General features: G+C 52.5%; 1 protein-coding gene across 1 annotated transcript in view; it reads right to left on the bottom strand.

Moving 5' to 3' along the window:
• ZC3H12D (zinc finger CCCH-type containing 12D) overlaps window positions 1-16,346 on the bottom strand; it is a 33,831-nt gene that overhangs the window by 2,996 nt on the left and 14,489 nt on the right. Inside the window, exons 3-6 of the mRNA XM_040448921.1 lie at window positions 10,050-10,189; window positions 4,666-4,900; window positions 1,356-1,462; window positions 11-207 (exon numbers count right to left, since the gene is read on the bottom strand). Of these exons, the coding sequence (XP_040304855.1) occupies window positions 11-207; window positions 1,356-1,462; window positions 4,666-4,900; window positions 10,050-10,189 (679 nt within the window). The remainder of the gene's footprint in view (window positions 1-10; window positions 208-1,355; window positions 1,463-4,665; window positions 4,901-10,049; window positions 10,190-16,346) is intronic.

Genomic DNA, 16,346 nt, shown 5'->3' with positions numbered 1-16,346 from the left:
GCAAGTTCTACCACCCCGAGAGGCCACACTTGGCGCAGCTGGCGGTGTCCCGGGCCGCCCGCGCGCTCCTCCGCCGCTCCGCCTCGGCGCCCGCGCCCCGCCAGGCCCGCGTTTGCGCGCGAAGCTCGTCGGCCACCGCCAGCTGCGCCAAGTGTGGCCTCTCGGGGTGGTAGAACTTGCACTTGACGCCGTAGGTGCATTTCTTGCCTGGGAGGGAAGGGGCAAGGGGGAGAGGGCGGGTGAGACCTCGGGTAGGAGAGGCTGTGTGGGGGTGGTGGTCGGCGCCCGGCCCTTCTCCTTGGAAACTCCTCGGGCCCCCTTCAGGAGTCTCACGATTGGGGCTGGACGAGGAGGGGAGGAGGGGAGAAAGTGTCCTGGGGCCGGATTAGATGGGTGAGGGTGCAGTACCCACGCCCTTGGTGTAGGGCGCTGGACCCAGTAATCTCAGTGCCAGGCCGGGAGATTGTCCGTATGGGAACTCCTTTCGACCAGGGACTGAAAGCAAACCTCTAGATCCAATGACCTTCGGCCTCCACTTCCCCAGGGAACCCTGTGGATGGGGCCACCCTTGTGGAGAGGGTGCGGAGCGGGTGCGCCCCGCACAGGATTGCACGTCCAGTCTGCCTCAGTTTCCACCGTGGGCCTCATCGCCTGTGCTGATCATTGCCCTCCCCAACAGGCTGTTCTAACAGAAGTGATCAAGCAGTTTATCGCCCAGACCTGGACACTTCTGAGAGGGCATGGGAGCAAGGTGAACCAATGTGAATGTGTGTGTGGTCACCTTAACTCAAACAAGAAATGACTTTGAATATGACTTTGAACTTCTTTGGACAGAAAAACAAGCCCTGTCGGCATTAAACAAACAAATGAACTTGCCATAGCAAGTTAGCGAAAGAGCTGGCTAGAAGTGCTCTGGGATAAAAAGCCTTAGTTCTTAATGGATAGCATTGACGAAGGCCATGAAGGTCCAGGGGTGGAGGGCTGGTGGAGGCTGGAGGGAGGGGTGGAGGGATGCAGAGAGACGTGGCAGAGTGCAAGGGGGAGGGACTGAGAAGGAGGAGCTTGGGGGTACACACGGATACAGCTTTGCCCTGTGTGGGACCCCTGCATCCGGCCCTCACAGACACTCCCATGCAACAGTCACCCAGGATGTCAGTTCATCCTTATAACAACCTTGTCAGCAAGTGCCATCCAGAGAGGTTAAACGATCTCTCCGATGTCACACAGCCAGTTAGGAGCAGAACCCAGGCAAGAACCCAGGCTGCTGACGAGCAGGCCAGCACTTCTGACTGCGCCCTGTGCCGCCCTCACACGACACCTGAACCGGGATCGCAAGGGATGGGGGTGCCACCCACCGTATGGACAGTGCTGCCAGGATGGCTCTGGGGGCTTGGGCTTCCTGCTCAGGAAGTTGCTCAGGGTGGGTCCCCGGCGGCCCAAGGGGTCATCGGGAGGCATGAACCTGTAAAACAAGCACAGGGGGGCAACTGCTAGACCCACAGAAACTCACCACCAGCACCTGCATGGGGAGCAGGCCCCAGCCAGCCGGGTAAGAGAATGGGCGCAGCAGGCACGGCTGGCCTCGGGCGGGGCTCACCATCCAGGGCTCTCCCCAGCCCCGCCCCCCCCCCCGACCCGGGGCCGTGTAGCATTTGAAAGCAGCACAGCCCTCCCTTCTCACTGAACCCATGAGCGGAGAGCACGGCTCTCGGGAGAGCAGCCTCGGGCCTCTCCCGAGAGTGTGTCCAGCCAGGGCCGCAATCACCCGGCAACGCCTTTAAAACTGCAGGCTCCTGGCTTCGCACCAGACCTGCTTCATCAGACTCTCAGGTGGTTCAGGAATCTGCGTTTTAACAACTTCCCAGGTGATTTTTATGCACTGAAATTGAAGCGTAATCCCTCTAGGGTTCCCCTGGGCCCCGGGTCCGAAAGTGACCCTGTGCTGCTTTCTCACTGTCCAGACCTCCCCGGGGCTGCAAAACAGCCCTCGTCCTGCGGGCTCCCTTACTCGGATCTCCTGTGTTGCCCCACAGCTCTGCACATATACAGGTGGGGGATAAATATTAATACGGTTTGAAATGCCAGCCAGTGAGCCGGTGAAGAAGCAGGTGTAGCCGGCACACAGAGCCTCAGTGCAGGTCCTTTTGGAACCCCGGGGAGCTCTGGGTTTGGTCTCAGCTTCCGGGGCTGCCTGACCCCGGCCCCGTTCTCTGATACCCTCCTGCCCCCCGTCTGCCCCTTCCCATCTCCCCGGAATTAAGCCTCACAAGGAAGGGAATGCATCATCCTCAGTGTGCCCACAGCTCAGAGGGGAACACAACCCTTGGGAGGAAAACGCCCTTCATTTAGGGCCATCCATTTTTTTATGTGAATACTTTCGTTCCCAGGAGGCATTTCCAGGTCATACAAGGGTTCCGCTAGAGGGGTTGTGGTTCCTAAGTGGGGGGTGGTGTCCCTCTGAGAGTCAAGGGTCATACTGAGTCCCACCATGCAGACCACATACCCTAGGCCAGCCCAGAACTGGGCAATCGCTGGTGCCAGGCAGCCTCCGTGGCTCAGATCCCAGCTACACAGCCGGCTTCTCAGAACTGGGCCCTGACCAAGAATCTGGGGAGCCGCCCACTGCGGTTATTAGAGGTTCCCAAGGGCTTTACCTCCTGCTCTCTGCCAGGCCTTGGCCGCGGTGAGCTGGGCCAAGAGGGCCCTATGGACGTGCCCAGGGCACTGGGGCAGGCGTCCCCACCCACAGGCAGGCAGGGAGGCTCCCCGGGCAGCTGGGGGAATTTCTGGCAGGCCCTTAGGAGAGGCCGGTGCGTCAAAAGGACTTGGCCTTGGCCCCAGGCTGTGGCCAGGCCAAAGGCAGCCATGATCCATCAGACTTCAGTGAGGATTTTCTGGAACTGACAGTCACCAGACTTTCCAGATTTCTCCAGGCCTGAGCTGGATAGAGGGAGCTGCTGGCCTTGAGTGTATGGAAATGGCCATGGGGGCTCCTGGGGCCGGGAAGCAGGTAGCTGGCTGCTTGCAAGCCTCTGCTCTGGGGCTTGGGAGGGGAGTAGTAGGGGCACAGTGCCCTCTAGAGGCACCATGTCCTGGCCTGGCCTGAAAGTAAGTGCTATTCTTAGGTACAGTTAGGTACTCTTTGGGGTACAGTTCTCCCTAGTCCTCAAAACCATCTCAAACATATGATTAATCCAGGTATGGTTAATTCAAGGTGAGGGACATTTCGTTCAGTGACAGGGATTTCCCCCATGACACACAGCCCGTAAATGACGGAGCCTCCACTGGAAACCTCATCTGCTGCCTCCAAAGCTCTAGCTCTTTCCAGAACACCACACTGCCTCCTGGGCTTCAAGGTCAGGAACGGGCCTGCCGCGCGCAAGTGGCCTGACCCAGCCGACCTGTCACCTCTCTCCCTTCCCCAGGACCGCAGCCATTCGCTTTACTGATTCACTCCCTCACTCACTTGCCACCTACAACTAGTTCTTGAGTGCCTGTGATGGGCCATGGCAGACAAGGCACATACAGCCCCTGTCTTCACAGAGTTGGGAGTTTCTCTTAAACCATATTTCTAAAGGCCAGTCCAAGAGCCCAGAATGAGGGTCAAGCTGTCACTGCCTGGAACAGAAAGCGAAGTGAGAGTGATATCCCAGCGTGCTGTACCTTCTGCACCCTGCCTCCCCACCCCACCCCCGCTAGTCCCAGACCCATGGCCACCTTGCCAGACCCCTAGCCTTTGCCCTCAGCGTGCCTGACGACATCCGCACTGCTCCCTCCCCACCTTAGCTCTGTCCAGGGGCCCTTGCCCAGCACCTGCTAACAGGTTTGTGCCTTGTGTCCATGACATTGCCCTCCCCCAGCCAGAGCTGGTTGGTTCAGGGTGGACCTGACCCAGGGGAACCAACTCAGTTCCAAGTTCTTCTCAACCCCCCCAAAAAAGATGACTCCCGTATGTAATTCAAAACTTAAAAAAAAGGACGTGAACATAAAACAAGTGAAGTGCAACAAAGTTCCGATTTTCCCCAGGATGGCTGTTTCAGTGCTCTTACCTGTAGTAAATGCTTTAAAAGTAAAAGCAACAAGGGGCACCTGGGTGGCTCTTGATTCCAGCTCAGGTCACGATCTCACGGTTCGTGAGTTCGAGCCTCTCATCGGGCTCTGTGCTGACAGTGTGGAGCCTGCTTAGGATTCTCTGTATCTCTCTCTCTCTCTCTCTCTCTCTCTCTCTCTCTCTCTCTGCCCTTCCCCCATGTGCACTCTCTCAAAAATAAGCAAACATTTAAAATAATAAATAAATAAATAAAAGCAACAAGTTGATGGTGCCCCAAGCTCGAGCTTGGCCCACCTGTGGGGCAATTCTTTGCCAGGTCAACCACATGTGGGCATGGGAACAGAAAGGTCATGGACAATTGGGACAAAACAGCCCTGCTGAGGAATCGTGATCGCGATGGAGAGGAGACCCAGAGAGACTGAGAGAGCCTCTACGGACCCCGGGGGAGAGAGCAGGTGACTTCCAGTGGGCTCTGTCTCCAGGACTGGGTGTCCTTTGCTTTGGTATGGTGTGCCCATGACGGCAAGCCCCGCTGGGCTTAGGCTATTTGGCCTGGCTTTCTGCCAGTCATCCCAGCCCCCCGCCATGCCAGGACCCCCTGTGCCACCACGTACCGATCGTTGACAAAGGAGAACATGAGCAGCCTCTGCTCGATGAACCACTTCCACTCGGGGTTCTCGCTCTGGAGGTCGCGGTAGTTGTCGTTGGAGACGATGACACCATCCTGCTCGTAGGCCACCTTCACAATGTAGCGGTCGTCGTAGCAGACCACCCGCTTGCCGTTCACCTTGCGGGACGGGGTATACACGAGCACCGCCTGCCTCTCCAGCTCCTCCAGCACGTGCTGCTCTGGGGGCCACAGGGCGGGCGGGAGACAGGATGTGGCGGCTTTCTGGGTGGGACCCCCACCCCCAAAACCATTCTCAGATCGCCCAGCATGTGGGGCAGCTCAGGGATCCTCTCTGAGCCAACTCCTCCTCCCCCACCCCATGGCCCAGCCTGGCACATGAGCAGGGAGGTCAAGAGAAATTTGCCAGCAGCTTGGGGTCAACAGGGCTCTTGGCTTCGGTCCCGAGAAGGATACCCTACGAGGGGGAGTCACTTTAGAAAGGAGAGCAAAGCCATAACTCTTGTCCTTTTGATGGTCACATGCCATAATACCCCTACCACAGCAGACACGAAAGGCCTTCTGGAGAAAGACATTCGTAGTTTAACTGGAATCCTGGCAAAGCCTTAGAAGTTACCAGGAGACTTGCATCCACCTGGAAGGCTCCTGCCTGAGCCCGTAGCTCACAGCCACTGTCCATCTTCCCCCATGGTACAGGAATCTGCTTGGGACACCCTTAGGACAGAGCACACCGTAACACAGCTCTGAGGGACACAAGGATGTACTAGGGAGAGTCTGGGATTCAGACCCTACGCCTGGGTTCCGGTCTCAGCTGTGGCTCCTCCCTCTCTGAACACCAGATTTTGCAACTAGTATAAAATGAGGTTAACAATTCCTCCTTCTGTCTCAGTGTCTGTGAGTAGACTGGATAAGCTGGCGTGGGCGACAGCTTAGTATGCGGACTGGTGAGGAGGTGAACGCCTGATACGCCACAAGGTCTCTTACAGGAGCTAAAACCCACATTCCCGGGAAGTCTACTCTTTGATCCTAGTTTTGCCTTTGGAGGCAGGCGAAAGAAAATCCCTTCTACTCTAACAGTTACTCAGAACTTGGAAGAACTTTAGCATATTCTTCACTAACTGTCTCTTCCCTCAAATCTACATCCTTTCCTATATGACTTTTTGAAAGTCCACAATGCACATAAGGGCACCAAGGATAACTTTTAAAGCCACCTACGCAGCACTCCCATAGAGAACTACAACGTGGCCATGCTTTTGAGGTCCCCGGCGCCCCTCCCACTTTGCACATCTGCTGCCCCTTTGACGTAGCCCAATTTTTAGACTTCATGTTTACAGTTCCCTTCCTTTCGTTTTTTATTTTTTTTAATTTAATGTTTTATTTAGTTTTGAGAGAGAAAGAGAGAGACAGAGCATGAGCAGGAGAGGGACAGAGCACAAGTTGGGGGAGGGACAGAGAGAGAGAGGGAGACACAGAATCCGAAGCAGGCTCCAGGCTCCGAGCTGTCACCACAGAGCCCGATGCGGGGCTTGAACCCACTGACTGCGAGGTTATGACCTGGGCTGAAGTCAGACACTTAACCAACTGAGCCACCCAGGCGCCCCTCCTTTCATTTTTAAAAATACGTATGTATGCATCGTCCCAAAAGGACTATTTTTCGCGCGATTAGGAACCTTAGGAACCTCTAGACTTCACACACGTGGAATCGTACTGTGCATATTCTTGCGCGCTTACTTTCTTCCTGTAACATCGTGTTGGAGAGGTTCGGCCACGTCCCTGTGTTCCCCACTGTCAGTTCTGCGCGTCAGTCTCCGGGGACAGGAGTACAAGGACTTCTCTAGGGAGTAACTCTAAGAGTGATATTGCTGAGTGGTAGGGAAAGGCACTTTCCAAGACAGTGCTGGATTGTTCTCCAAAGCAGTTCTATCAGCTGACTACCCAACACAGCATTCAAGAAGACCGTGTCAGGGCTTGGCTTTTCAGGTTTCTGAAATTTTGCCAATCTGGTGGGTGTACAGTGCCCTCTTATTGTGGTTTTCTTTTGCATTTCTTTGGGCACTAATGAGATTGAGCGTCTTTTCATACGTTTATTGGCCATTTATGTCTTCTCTTCTGTGAAAGGCCCATTCATGCTTTAGTTCATCTTTCTGTTGGCCCTTTGTCTTTGTCTTATTAATTTGGAGGAGCTCTCTATAGATTCTGGACAGTAATCCTTCATCAGGAATGTGTGATCGCCTCTCCCAGTTTAAGGCTTGTCTTTTCATTTTTTGGTTTTTGTGGTATCCACTAATGAACAGAAGCTTTTATTTTAATGCAGTCAAATTTATGAATCTTTCCCCTGAAGCTTTGCACTTGTTGTGACTTGTTTTAAAATTCCTTCCCTACCCCAAAGTGATTTCCCTACCCTTTACCCATACTATATTTTTTTTAAATTTTTTTTAACGTTTATTTATTTTTGAGACAGAGAGAGACAGAGCATGAACGGGGGAGGGGCAGAGAGAGAGGGAGACACAGAATCGGAAGCAGGCTCCAGGCTCTGAGCCATCAGCCCAGAGCCCAACGCAGGGCTCGAACTCACGGACCACAAGATCATGACCTGAGCTGAAGTCAGATGCCCAACTGACTGACCCACCCAGGCGCCCCTACTCATACTATAGTTAAATATTACACGACTGTTGAGAGCCGCCATTCTCCATGTTCAGACTGTAAAGAATAATTTAGGGTAAGCAGTTCATGGTGGAGAACTGAACACAAGTATTTATCCCTGCCTCCCTCTCATAATCCTATTGAAATGGCAGTGAAGAAGTACGAAACGGGGAGGGGATCCATAATCACATTAGACCACATGGGCCAGGGAACAGCAGCAAACCCAGGAAACCATACTGATCCCCCGGCACGTAGGGAGCCATAGCCCAGAACGTGGGTAGAAGGCTGAAGTGGATGTGAGGCCATCCTTCCTGCAAAGGCCCAGAGTGTTCAGCGGGCCTGTGGGGAGGAAGTGGGAAGTCTGCGGAAGTCAGGGTTAACTACCTGAAGGGCTCCTCCTGGGGCAGGTGCATCTACCCTTTCCCTACCCTTACTGCTATAAGGAAAGTGAGATATCACTAGGAAGGAGGAGTTCCCATGTGGCCTTTGACCTCCTGGAGTGAAGCCATCATGGGGCACTTTGCACTGTGCACCTGCCTGCCCCACGCAGGGTCTGCCCAAGTGAAATCTGCCAGTCTACACTGACGGTCAGTCAGCCCTGCCACTCGGGGAGAGATCCCCGTACTAGGAGAGAAGATGCAAGGAAATCACATAGAGGTGTATCTAACCGATCTGGCTCTTTGTTTGCAAATCAAAACTGATGACCAAGCAAGTACTAGACCTTTGAGAAGACTTAACAGCACCCCCACACACACACACCCACACACACTCACACACACTCATACACACACACACGCAAACACACCCCCAAACTCCCACACCTACACACACCTACACATACACACCCCCCACACACCCACACACCCACACACACACACACACACACACACACACACACCACAGAAATGAACAAAGGGAACTCACCCAAGAAAAATAAATAGGATTCACAGAACTTAAAGAGAACTTTTTAAAGTCTATATTACTGTAGAAATAATTAAAGATATTTCATCCTTAAGACAAGGATATATATTTTTTAATGTTTATTTATTTTTGAGAAAGAGAGAAACAGAGACAGAGCGTGAGTAAGGGAGGGGCAGAGAGAGAGGGGGACACAGAATCCGAAGCAGGCTCCAGGCTCCGAGCTGTCAGCACAGAGCCTGATGCGGGGTTCAAACTTACACACTGCAAAATCATGACCTGAGCCAAAGTTGGACGCTTAACTGACTGAGCCACCCAGGCACCCCAAGAATATCTTTTTTTTTTTTAATTTGAGAGAGAGAGAGCATGCACATGCGATTGGTGGAAGTGGCAGAGGGACAGAGAGAGAGAATCTTAAGCAGGTTCCATGCTCAGCATGGAGCCCGATGCAGGGCTCGGTCCCACAACCCTGGGATCGTGACCTGAGCCGAAATCAAGAGTCGGAGGCTCAACTGACTGAGCCACACCAGTGCCCCAACAAGAATATCATTTTATTTAAAAAATAAAGACAGAAAATCTGAAAGAGAAGAAGCAGCAATTAGAAACCGTTGGTAGAATTAAAAACAACACCACAAACTTTTGGTTAAAAGGCTGAAAGAAAAAATCAAAGATGGAGAGCCTGAGTGGCTCAGTCAGTTAAGCGTCTGACTTTGGCTCAGGTCATGATCTCTCGGTTCATGAGTTCAAGCCCCACGTCAGGCTCTGTGTTGACAACTGGATCCTGGAGCCTGCTTCAGATTCTGTGTCTCCCCCTGTCTCTGCTCCTCTCATGCTCTGTCTCTGCCTCTTGACAATAAATAAATGTTAAAAAGATTTTTTAAAAAATCAAAGAAATCTCCCCGAATCGCCAGGAGGTCAGCCCCACCATCCCTGAAGAAACAATGCCAACAGTGGCTTAGTGTCTGACTTCTAGTAATGAGAAAGCCAAACAAAAACAAACAAACAACACCCTGTTTATTTAAACCACCTGCTTTGTTATTTGTAGCTTAAAATATTCCTAGCTGATATAAGAATTAAAAATAAAGAATTCCCTGGGCCTTAGTTTTCTTTTTTTTAATTATTATTATTATTTTTTAAATCAGTTTGTTTTATGGTCAATGAGTTTAACATTTATTTATTGTTAGGAGACAGAGAAAGACAGAGCACTGGGAGAGGCAGAGAGAGGGAGAGACATAACCTGAAGCAGGCTCCAGGATCTGAGCTGTCAGCACAGAGCCTGATGTGGGGCTCAAACCCATGAACCTCAAGATCATGACCTGAGCCAAAGTCAGATGCATAACCGACCGAACCACCCAAGTACCCTTCCTTTTTTTTTTTTTTTTTTTTAATGAAGAGATTGGACAAGGTATAAAGTAAATAAATATCATTGAGCCAAATGAATGTCTCTTTCAGATCCTATATTCTGTTAGGGGCGGGATGCAGATCCAATCTCTGCAGAATGTTAAAATTTGTATGACACAATCATTTGGGGGACTTAATCATTCACACTAGAAGACAAAATAAGTAGTTTATTCATCTATTCAACAACTATTTATTGAGCACCTACTATATGCCAACTATATATTGAGCACCTCTGCTGGGTGCTAGGGCTATGGCAGTGAATATTCATAGTTAGTGTTCCCATGGAGCTTATAGTGCGGTGACAAACACAGACATTATCAAACAAATAGCTAATTGACTATAATTGCCGCAAGAACCACCAAGGAAAGGTGTAGAGTACCTCTTGAGCATATATCTGCTCCAGCATACCTCTAATAGGGGTATCAGATCTTGGTGGGTCTTTCCTCCAGGATGGAACAAAAACTTTGATGTAGGCGTGTCCTCTGTCCCTGAACCAGTCCACAGCCAGCTGGATTCCCCGGCAAGAGAAGGCTTCTTTATTTCCATGGCTACGATGGGAAAACAAAGAAATCTGTAGAGTCACGGAAAAGGTTTCTGAAGAGTGATTTCCCCTGGGAATATCCTGAATCACAGGCTCATAATCAAAGGGAATCAGGCAAATCTGCATTTGAAAAATAGTTCATTCTCGGCAAAAAATGGATCCTTTAACTGGTACCATGCGGCTTGCGATAGTATGTGTATAGAGGGTCTTGGGCTCCTGGGGAAGTGCACCCCAAGGATTAGTAGACACGATCCCCTTTTTCCCTGCAGCTGTAAGGATCAACATAAGACGGAGGAGAGTAGCCATCTGCAGAATACTCTTACCCTAAGAGAGGGCTGTGTGTGTGTTATGGGGCTTCCCGAGGAAGGAGGCCAAGGTGCTCCAGAAATTCCACTGAAGCATCAGGAAGTAGAGAGCAGTGGGAGAGAAGGCCCAAGACCACGCAGGGCCTGGTGTGCCTTACGGAAGACTCTTTTTTTTTTTTTAATTTAATTTAATTTATTTTGAGAGAGAGAGAGAGAGTGCAAGCAGGGGAGGGGCAGAGAGAAAGGCAGAGAGAGAGAGAATCCCAAGCCGGCTCCGCACTGTCAGTGTGGAACCCAGTGTGGGGCTCGAACCCACAAGCTGTGAGATCATGACCTGAGCCAAAACCAAGGGTCTGAGGCTTAACCCACTGAGCCACCCAGGTGGCCCAAACTCTTCTCCTAAAAGGAATGAGAAGCCATAGCAGGATTTGAAGATGGGGGGTATATGTGCTGTGCTATGATACGATCCAATGTATGTTTCTAAAAGATCAATCTGGCAACGCAGAGGACAGTAAATTGGAAGGGAGCAAGGTGGGGGTGAGATACCCAGTTAAGAAGCTGTCACTGTCATCAAAGCAAAACTGGATGGTGACTGGGACCGAGTGGGTGGTGGTGGATAAGGGAGAAGGGTAGGTGAACCTGAGAGATGTCTGGAAGGGAGAATCTCCAGAATGTGGTGATTGGTTGGATCCTGGGCGATAGTGAAGAAGGCATTGAGGAGGCTTCCAGATCTCTGGCTTGTGTAGCTGGTGGGCTCCTCCTTGAGACGGGGAGTCCTGGGGGAGGACAGGGTGTAGAGGGAAAGACCGCGGGTTTTGTCGTGGACACATACTGAGCTGGAGGAGCCCCTGTAGGTGGACATGCTGAGTTCCAGAAGACAGTTCTGGGTGACAAAACGTGTAGGGCATCTGTGCTTACACAGCACTGGAAGCCGGAGAATTGTCTGATTGCCGAGAGGGAGTGAGGGGCCCAGGAGACGGGTCTGGGGGAGCTCTGGAACTCAGAGCTGGTTTCGGCAGGGGTGGGGCAATCTCACAGGAGAGACGGAAAGGATCTCTCAGGCCAATAGGAAGCAAACCAGGAGTGCCACGCTGTGGAAGCCATGGGAAGGAGGCATCCGGGTGCTGCTCGAGGAACCCACGAAGCCTGAAAACATCCGTGAGGACGAGTCTGTGCAGGTCAGTGGTGTTTGGCCGGCGAAGGAGACGAGCGGATAGACGAGATCATGAGATCGCAGAATCAGTCGGACTTCGCCCCGGGTGCGATACAGCCTGGCCTCTGCTTCCAGCCCAGCCACCCGCGCGGCCTGCAGCACTTTGTCCTGGCCAGCCACCTTCCCCGCTCCCACCGCAGGACCTTTGAACCAGCTGTTTCTTCTCTCAGCCCGGTCCACGCCTCCTTCTCCTGCGGATCTCAGCTTTATCTCTACTTCCTCAGGAAAGCATCCCTGCCCTCTGGTCCCCCTCCGATTCCCCTATTACGAGTCCTCACGGCACATGCTGCTTCTGCCTGGCCCTAATCTCAGCCAAATGATTACACACACCTATAGGATGAACAGGTCTCCCCCTCTTTAACTCACAAGCTCCTTTTGCTCTCCATTGAATTCCCAGCACCCACATGGCACCTGATGATCGGTAAGGGGACAGTAAAAATGTGTTGAATGCATGAAGGGCTGAGAAGACACAGGTCCTGTGAGCCACCGGAGGGGGAACAGCCCAGGCAAGGGGGAAGAACTGGGTGGAAAGACAACGCTAAAGGCTCACTGTGTCTAGGGACCAAAAAGACAGCAGAGTGACTGGGGCAGGGAGAGGGAGCAAAGGGGAGAGTTGAGAGTTCACAGAGAGCCCAGGGCACCATGACAGCCTCTGTTGAGAAGCCTGGCCCGCAGCAGCCGGCCCACCGCCCACGTCCAGACAAGGACGACACTAAATTTCCATGCTGTGCTTTCTCTTGTGTGTGTGGCTTCTCCTGCTATTTTCTCAGAGGGGATCAGGATAGGCCCAAGAGAAGAAGGCAGGCTTTGGAAACACCAGTCAATAGTCTTGAAAGCAGGCTTTGTGGACATACACGAGAACTCTAAATTGCTCTGACTCCAGTAACGTATCGGGAACCAGGCCTTGAGTTCTACACCCGTAGTGTCTTCCAGTTTAGAAAAAATAGTCCTTGGGCCCCTGAGGCCAAGCTGTGAGGGTTATGCAAACAGTAAGGAGAAAATATCAATGTCTGTGGTGCAAAGAAAGGAAGTGGAACCAGTCCCTCTGCCCCAGAGGAAGATGAAGAAAGAAAGGAGAGGGAGGGAGAAAGAGGAGGGCGTTCACAGGGTCCTTGCCCATGCATCCCCCACCCCTGCTTCACCCACCAGCCAGAAGGGGAGGAGAAAGCATAGAAACATCAGGATGGGTGTGAAGAGGAGGCCAAAGGTCGGTCTCCCAGCACAGTGTTGGCAGGTCACAAGGCTCTTGGAGATCCTGGGTTCAGCAGGGCACAGTGTCCACAGAGCTGCTCGGCTGCCTCGGAGGAAGGGGGCAGATAGGTGAGCTGGAAGCATCACCCTGGATCCCTCGCATGCCCCCAGGCCCAGGAGACTGTCGGAGGCCTAAGGAGGGACAAAGAGGCCCCTATGAGGGGGGCAGGGCTGTAAGCCAGCATGGATCCCAAAAAGACCAATGACCCTCCTACGTTGACCATTCTGGAAGCTAAGCCAGGTCAGACCAGCTGCTCCGTAGCAGAGCCCCGTGAGGGTCCCAGACCCCCCTCTCCCAGCCAACATCAGGTCTCAAAGCCCCCAGATGCCGTTTGGGAGAGGAGCGGGGGAGAGAGAGGAAACATGAACCCCAAGTCATCCAGAAGGCAGGAGACACCAAGATATCACACACTGGTAAGTTTAGGTTTGCCGCTCGCCGCGACCTGAACAAGTAGGGAAGAGACTGTATCTGTCTGAGAAAATAAGGTCTATTTTCTGCGCACACTGGAGCAGAAATATGAACAACTGATGATACCCCACCCCACCCCCACTCCCAAACATGCCTCTGTCAGCGGTGACAAGTCTCGCCTCCGTTCTCAAGCAAACATCTCACCACCACCCTTCTTTTAAAAATGGCTTCTTGGGGAGCCTGGTTAAGCCTCTGATTCTCGATTTCGGCTCAGGTCATGATCTCACAGTTCATGGGTTTGAGCCCCGTGTTGGGCTCTACGTTGACAGCTCAAAGCCTGCTTGGGATTCTCTCTCTGCTCCCAACCCCACTTATACTGTAAACAAACAAACAAACAAACAAACTTAAAAAAAAAATGGTTTCTTGAGTGCTCTCTTTCCTGTGACCACACATCTGTTTCTGTGACTACACACCTTTGATGGGTGTGTGGGTGGAGGGAGCATGTTCGGTGATGAGGCTGAACCCGATTCCTCCGAGGAGGCAAAGGCGAGCAGGGCCACAGGTTCTGGTGACGATGGTCAGGACCACAGCCTGAAGTGGCCCTGGCTGGGGGCTTGTAGAGGGGAAGGGGTTGGCAGTTCAGCAGTTCAGGAAGAGAAAAACTGAGGAATGGTGCTACCGTGAGCTTCATGCAGCAAAATCCAGTCCCGTGGCCTCTCTGACCCCAGACTCCAAGATGGCAGCCCCTCAGCCAATAGTTTCCAAAGGGCACGAAATACGATTAAGACCAGAAGAAGCTGGAACAAACATACATCGGCCCATAGCCTTCCTTCCCTCCCTAAGCAGTGCTCTCCTCTCCAGCTTTGACTCCAGGCAAGGGAAGCCAGGGGCTGACTCCTAGAATCACTAAACCGATGTCTCTGGAATGGAGGGTTTTCATTCAGGTCTATTGTTTTGCAGGACCGGATTCCCACACGCTCCACCCCAACCTCTCTTCTGAGCCTTCTGGTCTCTTTTGAGATGTGAGGATTGTTACCGTTCGATCCTTGCCACATTTTTTTTTTTTTTTTTTTTACCAAACTTTGAGGTTGGTAAAAACCTCACAACCCCATTATGGCTGCCATATTTCTGACCACAGAGAGCCCTGGGCCATGGCAGGATTGAAGCCACGCTCAGGGACCACCTTCTCACCACGGAGGGGTCTGTCCCTAGTTGTCTGCAGAGCTCCCAGTCAGGCAAGAAAGCACTCGCAGTCGCCCTGGGTCCACACCCCTCGGCACACAGAGGTAAATGCATAAGCCTAAAGCATTTATTTATCTGTGCATCCCTCCACTTACTCAATGTCAATTTATGAACATCTTCAGTGAGGCTCTGTGCTGGGTCCTCAGAGACATACCTTGTTCCTGTTTCTTGGAGCTCATTTTTAATATTTGTAGAGTCCCGTGTCCCAGGCCTCTTTGCACTTTGCGCTTCAATCATTGCAACGAGCCCCCGAGGAAGTGACCTTCTTCTGACCACACCCTTGAGGAAACTAAAGCGAAGACAGGTGCCCACCTGGCTGGTCCAGGGGCAGATCTCAGAGCCTGATCTGTTGGGTTGCAAACTCCTCCTCCCCCATCTCTTATTCCATTTATTCCTGCCCCTCCCCGGTCTCTCCCCTGACACCCAGACAGGTTAAGTCGTCTGCTGTTAAAATGCTGGAGTTTGGGGAGGGCCCTTAGGGCTTCTTAACAGTCACTGTGAACCAGCTCATCACCGAGAGCTGAGAGCCAGGCCCTGGGAAAAGGAGACAGAAGCGGTAGGTTGTGGATAAAGGGAGGGTGGTAAGGGGAAGTGGGTTGGTGCCCGAGGCAAACTTGGCCTGCGGGACAATTACGCCTGGGGCGCCCACAGTCAGCATGGCCATTTGCAGCAAGTGGACCAAGTACATTGAGTGGACCATCACTGTATCGTTGACTATCGCCCAGGAGGTGTCTGCAGAAGTTAGCGACCCGCAGAACGGTGCCCGGGCGAGCAAGGTGGTGCTTGTGGTGGGGGGAGGAAAGGAAAAGATGCTTCCTTCAGGGCAGGAGGTGCAAAGCACACCCCTCTTTCCACTCTGTTTCTTTTTGGGGGTTACATTGCAAATACTCGGAGTTTTATCCCTTTCTTTCACCAAGAGATCTCCTCCCAGCTCAGGGCAGGGGGGAGAAAGAGAAGGTGTGCCTTCATCGAAGACAGGGAGAAACAGGTGCAGACCGAGGTAGGAGCCCAAAGCCAGCATTGGCCAGAGTCCACTCAGGGACTCAGGAGGAGGTTTGACCCCCAGCCCAGGAGTGCCTCCTCCACGAACAGCCCACTGAAGGGGGCTGATGAGACACCCCGGCCCCACTGCAGGCCTGAGCTCCTGTCACTGAAGGTTGGTTACTCCAGAATAAGTCAGATTCCGTTGAAGTTTCTGAGAGCTTAGAAATGTAAATGACGACCCAGACAAAAGGCCCTCGCATGCCAACTTGGGGAGTCGTTTAAGTAAAACCCTTGTCTGGGCAACAAGAGGATGTGAAATTATCAGGTGGTTTTCCCCCAAGCTGAAGTCCTTCCAAATCATTCTTTTCCTAAATTTGCCTACAGAACGCACCACGCAGTGGGCTCCTGAGAGTTTGTCGGGCAGGCAAATACGGGCACGTGTGCCGTGAAAGCCACCTTCTTTGTCATACCTGCCAGATGCTTTTGGCTCTTTCTTGAGCTCACACCCTCCTCTCTCATGTACACACACGGGAGCACACGCACAGGCACGCCCACACCCTTTGAAGGTGCAGGCTTGTGCTTGGAAATCACTCTGTGGGCGGCCAGCCCACCAGAGCCACCTTTCCATGCACATGTGATGCCCGGTGGGGGCGGTGGGGAGGGTGGGTTTCCAGAAGGCTGGCAGCAGCAGAAAAGGCATCCTGGGGACCAGTCCTACAGAGATCACCTGGTGAGGGGGTCCAGCACATCCTGTGTGCAG

Source organism: Herpailurus yagouaroundi, unplaced genomic scaffold, assembly GCF_014898765.1.
Source record: "Herpailurus yagouaroundi ecotype Mexico unplaced genomic scaffold, PumYag 198, whole genome shotgun sequence".
NCBI classification, from domain to species: Eukaryota; Metazoa; Chordata; class Mammalia; order Carnivora; family Felidae; genus Herpailurus; species Herpailurus yagouaroundi.
This window is presented reverse-complemented; position numbering and strand designations above follow the sequence as displayed.